The sequence below is a fragment of the Armigeres subalbatus genome, chromosome 1, assembly GCF_024139115.2.
Source record: "Armigeres subalbatus isolate Guangzhou_Male chromosome 1, GZ_Asu_2, whole genome shotgun sequence".
NCBI classification, from domain to species: domain Eukaryota; kingdom Metazoa; phylum Arthropoda; class Insecta; order Diptera; family Culicidae; genus Armigeres; species Armigeres subalbatus.
In genome coordinates, this window is record NC_085139.1 from 160,491,765 (window position 1) to 160,504,097 (window position 12,333).

The following is a 12,333-nucleotide window of genomic DNA, read 5'->3' on the forward strand; positions in this document are numbered from 1 at the left end:
TTTATCTACCCAAAATGAAGTTCGAACAAGTCGTTTGAAGTTTGAAACGACTCAAAATATAAAGTTCAATTTACTCATTGGGCGGAGCCATTTTTTTAGTTGAAGCCCTATAAATGATGCCTATAAAGTATTTTGCATATTTATTTTTGGTAAGGTTTTTTGGTATTTTACCTCTTATGCAAGGTTTTGTTGGGAGCGGCACAACAGTGGACAACGATTAACAGTGGACCGGGAAAGTGAATCGGAACGGACAAAAGAAAAGATCCAACCAGTCTCTTAGACTTCACACGAACGAATACAATTCTTATTTATTTACATTCGACAACATAAACATAACTTTCAATAATACAATAATCACAGTGCATCCATGATGCCGTGAACAGTTGTCTCGAATACGAGGGGTGAAGATTGCACACTTAATTTAATTCCAACACCCCTCCTCAAGTCGTCAACCCGAGTATCACAGAAAAAATAATCACAGATCTATCTTGAATAGTCATCTACTTGAGCATCGATAACTTGCTTTCCAAGTTCCCTTAATCACTCAATTTTTCAGAACAGGACCTTTTAAAAAAAAAATTATTCCCTCTTTATGTTCTATCTACATTTATCTTATCAGCCCCTCCTAGTTGGTAACCTCATACTGTTACCGGCCAAAACGGTCACATTAAACCTCTACATGTTATTCCAACTTTATATTACTATTGAATTATGGTAGCTCAACTTACCGCCTAAGAAATTATGAATATAATGGAAAATCACACATAAAAGAATTATTGAACTTCCAATACAAACCCAATACCTAAGACCGAAATAAGAATAAACCCTCCTCTATCCTTTGAGCACCTCTACAATCCGTGAACGCACACTCGTCGTTATTCCGTCACGGTGACATCTGACGTTTTGCGTCTGTTCGTCGACACGCGGTCGTTGCCGAGGGAAAAAAGGAATAGGAATAAAAACCTTTTGCCGCCAGGCATCGGGGCTCAGTAGGTGAAAGATACTTGGGACAAAAAGTTAAAGTCCGTAAAATAATTTTAATTTTCGTATCCTTCACAGTGTAAATTTTCTGCCTCATAAACCCAAAAGGGTGACTTTGGTCGCGTGTGCAGTGTAGTGCCGTGTAGAAGCCGAGAATTTGTTGTATCCGGAATAGGGGAGTGATTTTGGCAGTCCGCCACGACGAGCTAGCCACCATTTTGTAATTACGGCAGTGGCGCCGTGCGAAGGTTCTCGTGGAAAAAGCGTCCACTATCGCTGGCGTGCCTTGTCAAGGCCCAGCCGAAGCAAAAGCATCCACCATCGTTGGAGTGCCTCTCCGAAGCCCAGTCGAGCCGAAAACCTCCACTATCGCTGGCGTGCCTTGTCAAGGCCCAGCAGCCCAAAGCATCCGCCAGAGGCAAAAACCATCCACCATCGCTGGCGTGCCTCGCCCAGGCCCAGCCGAAGCCGAAAACCTACACCATCGCTGGCGTGCCTCGTCCAGGCCCAGCCGAAGCCGAAAACCTACACCATCGCTGGCGTGCCTCGCCCAGGCCCAGCCGAAGTCGGAAACCTCCCTCATCGCTGGCGTGCCTCGCCCAGGCCCAGCTGAAGCCCAAAGCATCCACCACCGTTGGCAGGCCTCACCCAGGCACATCCCAAGGCACTATCCGCCGAGCAGCATCGCGAACATGGAACTTCGCCCTAGACACGATCAAAGACGAGCCAGAGCCGCACCGGCGGTCTCCAACCATCAGTGCATCCAAAGGAGAAATGCGGTATGTTAATGGTGCTTCCTTTATCCCCCCCTCCTCTATTACTTGAATGGCTATAACAATGCCGAAAATACTATGAATATATAATGTTAATCTAAACTACACTATTGGTTAACCTTCATTTCGAGAATAATCCGTATTAAAATCTTGTTTTTCGGTGTTCCGCTTTGAAAGTATTATAAGGGAAGTCCGTCCGCCAATACCCCTCCAATTTCTCCTAAGAGCAATTAGAAAAACGACCCTGAGGTCACGACAAGGGCAGATGAAAGTCCCCAGCTAAGTATCTCTAACAATACCATGTCTCCAAATCATTTAAAACCATATTTTCTTTTGTCGTTTCATCGCCTTCTTAACTTTGCTCACCATTCGCGTTACTATTTTTCGTCTGATACTTCTTCATAAACATATTCTGCATTTTCGCTCTTTCAGCTTCATAATTTTTTGCCTCCTGCTGACTCCTTTTATTATCACATGGTTACATTGTATGGCAAGATTGCTGCTTTTATTTAGATAAAACATTCAATTCATATTGTCTACCATTGTAGTGACCAAAAGCCAATGCTTCTCCACACATCGTGATCTCCGCTTTATTGCCGACAAAACTGATCTTCATACCGGCTCTTGCTACCCGATTCACCGAAAACAAATTGCAGCTGAGTCCAGGTACGTACAAGACATTCCTTACTTCTCATTTCTTCCTTTTATTTCCAACGGCTTCGTACATCGCAACATCACCATAATATTCTGTCAAAAAAATTTCTCCATTCGCCATTGTTACTTCTACCGGTAGCTCCAGATGCCGCATCTCACTCAAGGATTTACAGCCATTCACCATGTGGTCCGTAGCTCCCGAGTCTAGAAACCACTGCATCTTCACCAAGATATCCTTATCTTCTTTGGATGCCATAACACCCTCATCAAAACGATCCGAGGAACGTGTTTCTTCAATTGCTATGTCTGCTCTACCATTCTGAAAATTCACTCTACCGTATCCACTCGGACCAGACCCCTGCGACAAATTCGCATTGCAGTCGGCATGTTTGTGTCCAACTTTACCGCACCGAAAGCACTTAAACCTTCGCCAGCTGTGTCTGCTGTACATGGCCCCTTCATCGTCGCCACCAGGAGCCAGCATATTTTTTCGTTTTATGTCCACATCGAGTAAACGCTTCTTTACAAACGCCATTGTAACACCGGTTGGAAGCGTTTCGATTGCAGTAACCACGGAATCAAAGGACGGTGGTAGCGTCAACAACAAATGACAAACCGCGTCGGAGTCCTCAACAGCCGCACCACTTTCTTTCAACTCCCGAATCAAACGATCAAACTTTAGTAAGTGTTCCGGCAAACTATCACTATCATCCTCAACATACTTCAATGTGAGTAGCTGCTTCCTTATAAACAATTGTCCGGCAACACCGCGACGCTCAAAAACCGCCTTCAATGTTTTCCAAATTTGTTTCGGAGTCGCACAGTCCTTCACTAATTCAAGCTGGCTGTCAGCAATCGCTTGAATTATCATTGCCTTACATTTTTTCTCCGCGGTTCTTCGTTCTACCAGTTTTCTTTTCTTCTCCGACTTTGTACTCGCGGAATCATCCGTCACCACTTGTAACTCGACGATCTCACTTATCTCCCGGTGGAGGCAATCCAGCAGATCAAACGTGTCGAGGACGGTTTCCATCCGGAAATTCCAGTTGTGGAAGCCGGACCCGTCGAACGCGGCGATTTTCACTTTCTCGTCCATACCTGGGCCTATAACCTGTTGGGAGCGGCACAACAGTGGACAACGATTAACAGTGGACCGGGAAAGTGAATCGGAACGGACAAAAGAAAAGATCCAACCAGTCTCTTAGACTTCACACGAACGAATACAATTCTTATTTATTTACATTCGACAACATAAACATAACTTTCAATAATACAATAATCACAGTGCATCCATGATGCCGTGAACAGTTGTCTCGAATACGAGGGGTGAAGATTGCACACTTAATTTAATTCCAACAGGTTTTATCTAAGAATTTTCTAAGCTAAAGCTAATACTAATGACACACTGGTGGTATTCGTACCATGGTACAAGTTGTACCACAGGTGTGTCACCTTGTACCATGCTGGTACAACGTGGAAAACCATGGTACAATATGTACTAGGGTACATAACCGTGGTATACCACGGTCCTTGTACCATCAGTGTGTCTTTAGTATAAGCTGAAGTATTTTTCAATCAATCTAACTTCACGAAAGAATTGGATGTCTCACCAGATATTCTGACGCTTGATTTGGATCCATCCAGCGTCGCACGAATCAGCCTAATAAGCTTTACTGGAAAGCCATGTTCTAGCATTATGTGTCGCAATTATTTTCGTTTCACTGAGTCGTACGCCGTCTTGAAATCTACAAACAGATGATGGGTCCGCAGCAAGGTCCGCAAGTTGTATTCCCGGAATTTATCAAGGATTTGCCGCAGAGTAAATGTGGTCCGTTGTTGATCGTCCTTCCCAAATACCGCTTTGATATTGTCGGCGTAGCACCAAGTTAGAATTCGGAAGTCGGGACTTCCGAACCGAACTTTCTTCCGAAGTTTTATTTGTCAAACTAATTGATGCGTTGTTTGGCGCATCTTTAGGCGAATCCAGCGCACTACTTCCGAAGTTGGGAAAATTGCCTGTATCTGGAGAAAAATCCAACTTCGGTATAAATAGCGGTATAAATTTATTCCGGATACACAATATTCGCCGACAAAAATCTCCGCAAACTGATGCAGTCTGCCTCTGCCATAGACTGTTCCAGAAATTATAAGCACACTAAAAAATAGTCGACATGGGATGCCTGTAATGTTCAATGAAAATTTCGTTGCATCATGGGACACGTACCCACCAAATATATTTGATTAGAAGATTATTTTGAGCTTTTAGTCGATCGTCGTCACTTGTCATAAGCCGAGTTTGTAGAATTTCATTTCCAGAATTAAATGGGATACTATAAACTCGTCTTATGAAAATTAATTATTGTCGGCGTAGCACCAAGTTAGAATTCGGAGTCGGGACTTCCGAACCGAACTTTCTTCCGAAGTTTTATTTGTCAAACTAATTGATGCGTTGTTTAGCGCAACTTTAGGCGAATCCAGCGCACTACTTCCGAAGTTGGGAAAGTTGCCTGTATCTGGAGAAAAATCTAACTTTGGTATAAAAAGCGGTATAAATTTATTCCGGATATACAATATAGGGTATCTGTTCCATTATTAATAACATGCTTCTATACCAAAAACATTCACAAAACAGGCTATTTAGGCTCAATTTGTGTCGTGTTTTGTTGTTATCCGACTCATCCGTTATACTCACTGCTAAATAAATTTCCTGAATAAATAACCTGAATAAATTTCCTTAGATATTCTTAAAGGAATTTCTGAAGAGTTTTCCGTAGGAATTCAAAAAAAACTATAATGGATTTCATAAAAGTGCTCCTAAAGGATTTTTCGAAGGAATTTCTAAATGAATTCTAATAAAAAAATAAGAATTTTCTGAAGACATTTTTGAGCAAATTTAGAAAGGTATACTGAAAATAATCTACACGCTCATGATACTGGTTTCACACATGAATTCTCACTACTTGGGAAACATCAAATATATTATATTAACAATATAGGTCACTTCGCTCTTCCCCATACATCAAAATAGAGACAACCTTAATTCTCCTGAAAATCAATACCAAATTTTCAAAAAGACTTATCTGCTTTTGTAAACAAAGATTCAAACGTCAATTTGACGAATCTGATAGCACTCCCACACGAACCAACACCACCAACAGATAGCAGAAGCATTTACCTACGTGTTGGTTGGTTTGCGTGGGAGTTCTATCAGATTCGTCAAATCGACGTTTTAATCCTTGGTTTTTTTTAAATGGTTGGACATTGAGAGATAAACCCTTTTTACTGACGGCATCTCATCCATTTAACCACATTTAACGCAGTAGGAATGACTTCCATAAAGTATTTCACTACTGTTACCTTATTTTTGTTGCATTCGATAAAAAAGGAGAAATTTTCATCGAGAAGCATGTTGTTAAATCCGAAAGTGGTGATGTTCAATTTACCCAGATTTTAGTACAAATGGCACAAATTCATTTTGACGTTTACTCAGATTTTTACAACTCTCTAGACGACGCAGAATTCGCATAAATCCCTGGGTAATCTTAGAATAGCGTGTACCTAGGAGGGAGAAACAGATTCGAAAAATGTGTGTGTCAAGCCGAGCCGAAATCTAGCTGTCAGTGTGAGCCGAAAACGAAACACTCGGCAAGAAAATGTTTGAAGGCAATATACCTAACAACAATAACGCAAAAAACTAAATTTAGTCTTTTCAGATGGCGCCTACGTTGGTTGTTTTTCTTGTTGAAAATTTACTTGTTGCATTATGACAGTATGTATTTAATTTGATGTGTAGTATCGAGAGTGCCCTCCCAGGCGTGTACTATGCATCTTTTGATGGGCACCACGGCATACAAAAACAAGGCACTATCTTTATGTACGTAAACATCAATTTTCACTGAAAACATTTGACGTCACTGCTATCGCTGCTAGGGACGAAGCAAGCCAACGCTCTACGATTGAGTTTGGCCTTCTTTTGCACTCATTCATACTGCGATAGCACGTCACTTTTGAACTGTCATTTTCCTTACGAGCCTACCTTGATTCTGTATACCGTGGATGGGCACGAATTCACATAGTACAGGTAAATAATAAAATGCTTTAGGTATTATGCATCTCGATAAAATATAGAATACTGCGGCGTCCTGCTGGCTGCTTCTCAGGTAATCGCATCAGTCACTAAACACGACAGAGTCAATAAAAATCTTACCCACCGTATGCACTTGTCATGATAAACACTCTCCATGTACTCAGTGACTCCGATTGCCTCTCACTAATACAATCGAGTACTGCTGTCATTTGGCGAATAGCACGTGGTTTTGTTTGAGAGGGAAAATTTTCCTATCTTTTAACCTGGCGGCTATCTTGACGTCTACCTTCGCAGTCGAGCCTGCGAGAGTAAGACCGCCGCGAAAGTCTAGAAAAAGATAAGCGCGACAATATGGTGTATGGTTATGATCCGCAACAAACTCTGCGCCACGAGGAACTGGTCGCAGTGGCACACTCCAACAAAAATAAAAAGGCCGTCTGCTGGATGGAAGTGTCCAAACTTCAGAAATCTAGTTTACGCTTCCTGTTGATTGGCCATGTTTATGATAAACTAACTAGTTAAAAAATTGTATCGATTCCACAGTTTTGCCATTCCGTCCTTTTCATGAAGGTCTCTTGCTATTTTGATTTGACACCACTTATTGCGTCAATTAGGGTTGCGCGAAATTTTAGCGTGTAGTACACGGAGAACATTGAAAAAGCTAGTTAGCTTATTATTTACCCCTTTTGAAGCTTTTTAAAATTTTAATCTTTTTGATGCTTATAAAATAATCATAATTTTATGCATTGCAATGATTTCTTAAAATTTATTCCTTTTATAGCCTTTTAAGTACTAATTTGAAGTCCTGAAACTTGTCAGAATTATTTTTGCTTTGGATAGCTTGGTCCGCGTTTAATAAGTATTTTTTTTCGGATTTGTCCGCGGATAGGAAAAGTATATCCATGGCCATACTTGAACTTGAAGCGGATAGTATACTCTCCTCAGCTCGCTCTTCAGGTAACGCATCAATTTATTTTATCGCATAGAGAATTTTTCTCATTATTAACATTTATCATAACCTCTAACCCAGGATATCAACTTGAAGTCTGCTTTCCGGTAACCAAACATGGTAAAGCATCATATCGAGCTCATGGCCAACGGATTGCTATACGGATTTTTGTAGTTCCCGCAAAATTATCATGCACGGTTCTAAAGAAGTGTATCTACTCCCCAAACACAGTCACATTGCGGATATCAACTTTTCGCATAGTTGGCTCATGGATTTGCTCGCAAAACTAAACAAAAAACAAGGAAAGGATTGCGCAGGCAGCGGCACAATTGATGCCGAACATACCATTCCGCTGCCATAACTCTGTATTAACACTTGAGATTAATGTGAAAAAGTATCTGGGATAGAGACAATCAAAAAAGTGATATTCATCTTTGAAAATGTATGCATGGAATAAAATGATAAAATGATATTCGAGTTGTATATTTTAAAAACAATGTTTTCTCTTGATCAAAATAAATAAAACATGAACGTCATCGGAATAAAATCCATTCCCGCAATAAACGCAGTTTAATCATCGATACATTATTTGAAAATTATTCATTCCAAGGATTAACTGAAATTTATTTAATAAGAGCTTAATCTCGAAATAATCTTTTCGATGAGTGGATAGACCGAATATGCATTTAGATTTAAATTTAAGCTAACTAACTTATTTATTTTTATCCGTGTAGTTGCATTTCTGCCACGGGTGGCGCCACATACGCTAAAGCATGGGTCGCCAGTATTGCGTGAGAGTGAGCTATATTGTTAATATAATATATCTGGAAACATATCAACATAACGTGTGAATCCAGTTCCAAATGTCAAAAAATGGAACGTCCGATATAATAGAAATAAAGTAAGAATGGTAATGAGAAACACGTTAAAATGTGGTGGAATGTTTCAGTGGAAAATGGGGCTCAATGCTTTTGTTTATTAATTCCAAAATGAAGGTAATAATTCGAACATTATCTATTAATGAAACGCAGTAACAACGTTCGTAGAATAATACATTTATTATAATAAAAAAAAATACTTCAACAATCATGCATATGGAAATAAGATGGCATTTTTGTTCAGTTTTTCGTATTAGTCTTTTTTTTGGATCTCAGCCAAATTCCCTACATGCATGTTTTCATGCAAAATATAATTCTGCAATCCGAAGTTTAAGTTTATCTGAAAAAGTTGGGCATAAATTCATTTACATTTTTTGTAAGTTTGAATTTATCAAAACTTACCTTTTTGGAACAAAACTCGCTTAACTTTTGAAAAGGACCTATGTAACATATCATTCATTCTGAGAAAAACGAAGTAAAAGTTGAAAAAATGATTTTTAAATATGTATTAAATACAAACACATTTTTAAATTCCTGTTTCCTCTAGAACCAAGCAACACCATGTATTCTGCTGGCGCAATCGATATCATTCGATTTTATGTTAAATTTTCTACGTAAACATCAAAAACGTTAGATAGGACATTTTGATCATTTGTGCTGTACATTGGACATGTGACATTGGACGTTTCATATCGACTATTGTTACATTGGTTATTTTTTAATTTATTTTATTTGATTTTGGCTTCGATAATAATTCGAAATTAGTTTAGTAGAATCTCTCGTGCAAACAAATGATAGTGTCAGATTTATAGCCTTTTCAGATAACGATCACTAACGAGGTATTTGACGTGAGGGTATGTGATGTGAGGTATATGAAATGAAAATAAAATGAGCAATCTTTGACATCAAGATAGTCTATCATGTCATTAAGCTCGAAATCTGATCAGGCTATTAGCTTTTCTTGTGAAACAAAGTTGTACCCAAAGGTGGATCACTTCAAAAATAATTGTTCAATTGGAGCTATGTTATATGTTTGACTTTTTATGCCATTCGACTCAGCTCAACGAATATGTTGGTGAAATTCCACAAATGTACAACATATAGAAAAACATTAGGCATCTTCTTCTATGGTCAACCGATGTTAGTGTTCTAAGGTTTTATTTTACGATTAGTTGAACAGTTACTTCTTAACAGTCGAACCAACCTGTTGCAAAAGAGTAAAATCAGCAGTGATTCAAATTCTTTGGGTTTGTCAGTTTGAATATGAATCTGAATTGGGATATGAATCATTTTGACATCAGCGGTTCTAAAGTCATTTTTTAAAACAGTTGAGTTTCAAAAGCCTCAAACTGTTATACCACTCAGTTCTATTTTCTGCATATTTGAACCACAAATGAATCATGTAATTCAAATAATTTCAAATTGTTTTGGCGTATGAATACGTCATTTTATATGCGGATCAATCCACTTTGCAACTTTGGCGCCTTTTTTTGCAGCAACATAATTTCATTTAATTAAAAAAAATAAACGACTAGAATACATAACTATCCATATAACATAACTGTCATAACTGTCCCATATATATAGGAAATCCCAGCAAACATGGGACAAATATTGGTATAACGGCAATATAGTATTCTTTCTTTGTTGAGTTCAAATAGTATACCTTATAAACTCCTTAAATGTTCAGGACTATGGATATATGTGACATCTAGGGGGAAAGATGCTACGTGGGCTTCAGCCCTTACTTCTCAACTGGAACTTTTATGCATTGCAGCGTAGTACTCATAATTCTACTACGACGTCTCTAATTAATTAATTACCATATTTGGCTAATTATCATGCATATCTGAATAGCTAATTTTAATGTGAGAATACCATTAGGGCCAAAATGAAGCCATTGTTTTCGATTACGATTAAATATCAATGGTAATTGCTAATTTATTAAACAGCTGAATAGTTGACTTACTTGAGTTTAGGTCATCATAGAAGCGATGTAGCATGAGATGATAAAACAGACAATGAAGAATCTCCCTGGAAGCTGAGAGGCAACGCCCTGGCAAACGGGATTGATTCCATTCATATGCTAGTGATTCTTGCTATCATCATCACATTACATATGCCATCCTGGAAAACCTACATGTATGTAAAAGATGATGATACATGTATAAAGCATATGAGTATCATAATGAATAGCACACTAGTTGAGGAATACAATACTTACCAGTTGATTTAAAAACTAATTTTTATTATTTTTTTGATATGGAAATGCTAATATCATCTTCCAAACTTGGACGTACATGTTCATGATAGCATTAGAGGCGAAAGTATAGAATTGATAGTTCCGTTAGGATACGGCAGGCATGAAGAATGTTTTTATAGAAGTCGATTTGAAAGCGAGCGGAGGGCAATATTTGTGATGCTTTCACATATCGACCTTCCTTCTTCTTCAAGCTCCCGTATGAAGGAACTATCAAATACTTTCGCCTCTAATGCTATCATGAACATGTACGTCCAAGTTTGGAAGATGATATTAGCATTTCCATATCATTGTAAATCGTTCAACTTCACGTAGAAGTAACACACACGAAATCATTAATTTAGTATTATTTTTTTGTTAAATATCTTGGCTGTGCATATGCACAGCATATGTTTCGAAATGGACAAATTGATATGAAATTTGCGAAAAAGAATCCACGTGTCTTGGAGGGACTCGAACCCTCAACCTCCTACTCTCTAGATAGGCGTGATAACCCCTACACAACAAGACCACTTAAAGGTCACGTTTGCGGAAAAGCCATCAGAATCCGAGTACCAACCTCCACCGCGGTTAGCTCTCTTTTTCGCAAATTGAATATCTTTCGGATGCTTGATTTGTCCAATCTCCACATTTGCTTTACTGTTGTATATCCACAGCCAAGCGAGTGCACATTGTTTATTAAACGAGAGGATCGCACTCCATGCCCCCCAGCAACGGACTGGGCGGGACGGTATAGAATGCGAATTCAATCGCACTCTGCTGTGCCAAAGGCTTGCTTGGCTAAAGCATTTGATGAGTTTGATTGCCTTTACGTAATTGTAATTTTTATTAATTTCATACTTAAAAACACTTGCTAGTTTATATTTTAATTATAATTTGTCACTCGAACAAAACGACCAATGTACAATTTTGATTTGTTTTGTTTTTGTTGTTACTTCAGACGTTTTACGACAGACAACTCAAACGTCTTATGTAACAGCATAACTTTTTTAATGCGATATTGTACATTGGACATTCAAATGAATTCCTATAGGTTTTATTAAATTCGATTGCCGCTGTTAATTTGGAATTTAGGGTAAATTCCCTTACAGTGGACTATCTATCAACAGTGGACCATCTTGATTTGATTGCATTGTGAAAACTGATAATGAGGATTTTTTTTTAATGAAATTTCATCTATACATAATTACTGTATAATTACTATAGACATTCTGCTAGAATGTATGCATTTGAACCATATTCTAGTATAAGTTATCTTTCAATCGCGATTAGCTGCAAGGCAGAATCAAACGGAGTTATTTCTAAGCGTTTCTAAGCACGAGCTTAGAATTTGTGTTTGTGAACAATTTTGGTTGTTCTTCATTTGGTGTGAGATTGATCTTGCAACTATAAGGGCCGATGCCAACGTATCGGTTTTTCAAGCTGCGTTGATGCAGCGCCCATGCAAGGTACCCAGCATCAAATGAAGTCGTTCACACGTACACGTGTGCATTACTCCATTTTATGACATCGGCCCAAACATGAAGAAACCCCGTTTTCAAAACAGAAAAATATAAGGGGCCTTTCACAAATAATGCAACGCTCTAGGGAGAGCGAGGGGGTCAGGCCGAGCGTTATGATTCATACAAAAAAAATAAACCATACAATACATACAAAAAATGTTTCGAGGGGGAGGGTGGTGGTCCAAAATCATCAAATTTAGCGTTACGTAATTTGTGAAAGAACCCTAATATGATGTATAATTAAGCATG

At 38.6% G+C, this 12,333-nt stretch overlaps 1 protein-coding gene across 2 annotated transcripts in view; it reads left to right on the top strand.

The window, feature by feature from the left end:
- The first annotated feature begins 901 nt into the window (after positions 1-901).
- LOC134205425 (uncharacterized) overlaps positions 902-12,333 on the top strand; it is a 77,747-nt gene continuing 66,315 nt past the window's right edge. Inside the window, exons 1-2 of one of the 2 annotated variants that reach the window (XM_062680658.1) lie at positions 902-993; positions 1,060-1,760. In XM_062680658.1, coding sequence (XP_062536642.1) covers positions 1,674-1,760 — 87 coding nt within the window. In that variant the 5' untranslated portion in view covers positions 902-993; positions 1,060-1,673. Of the gene's footprint in view, positions 1,761-12,333 lie in introns of both variants that reach the window. The other variant, XM_062680657.1, reaches the window with a different exon arrangement.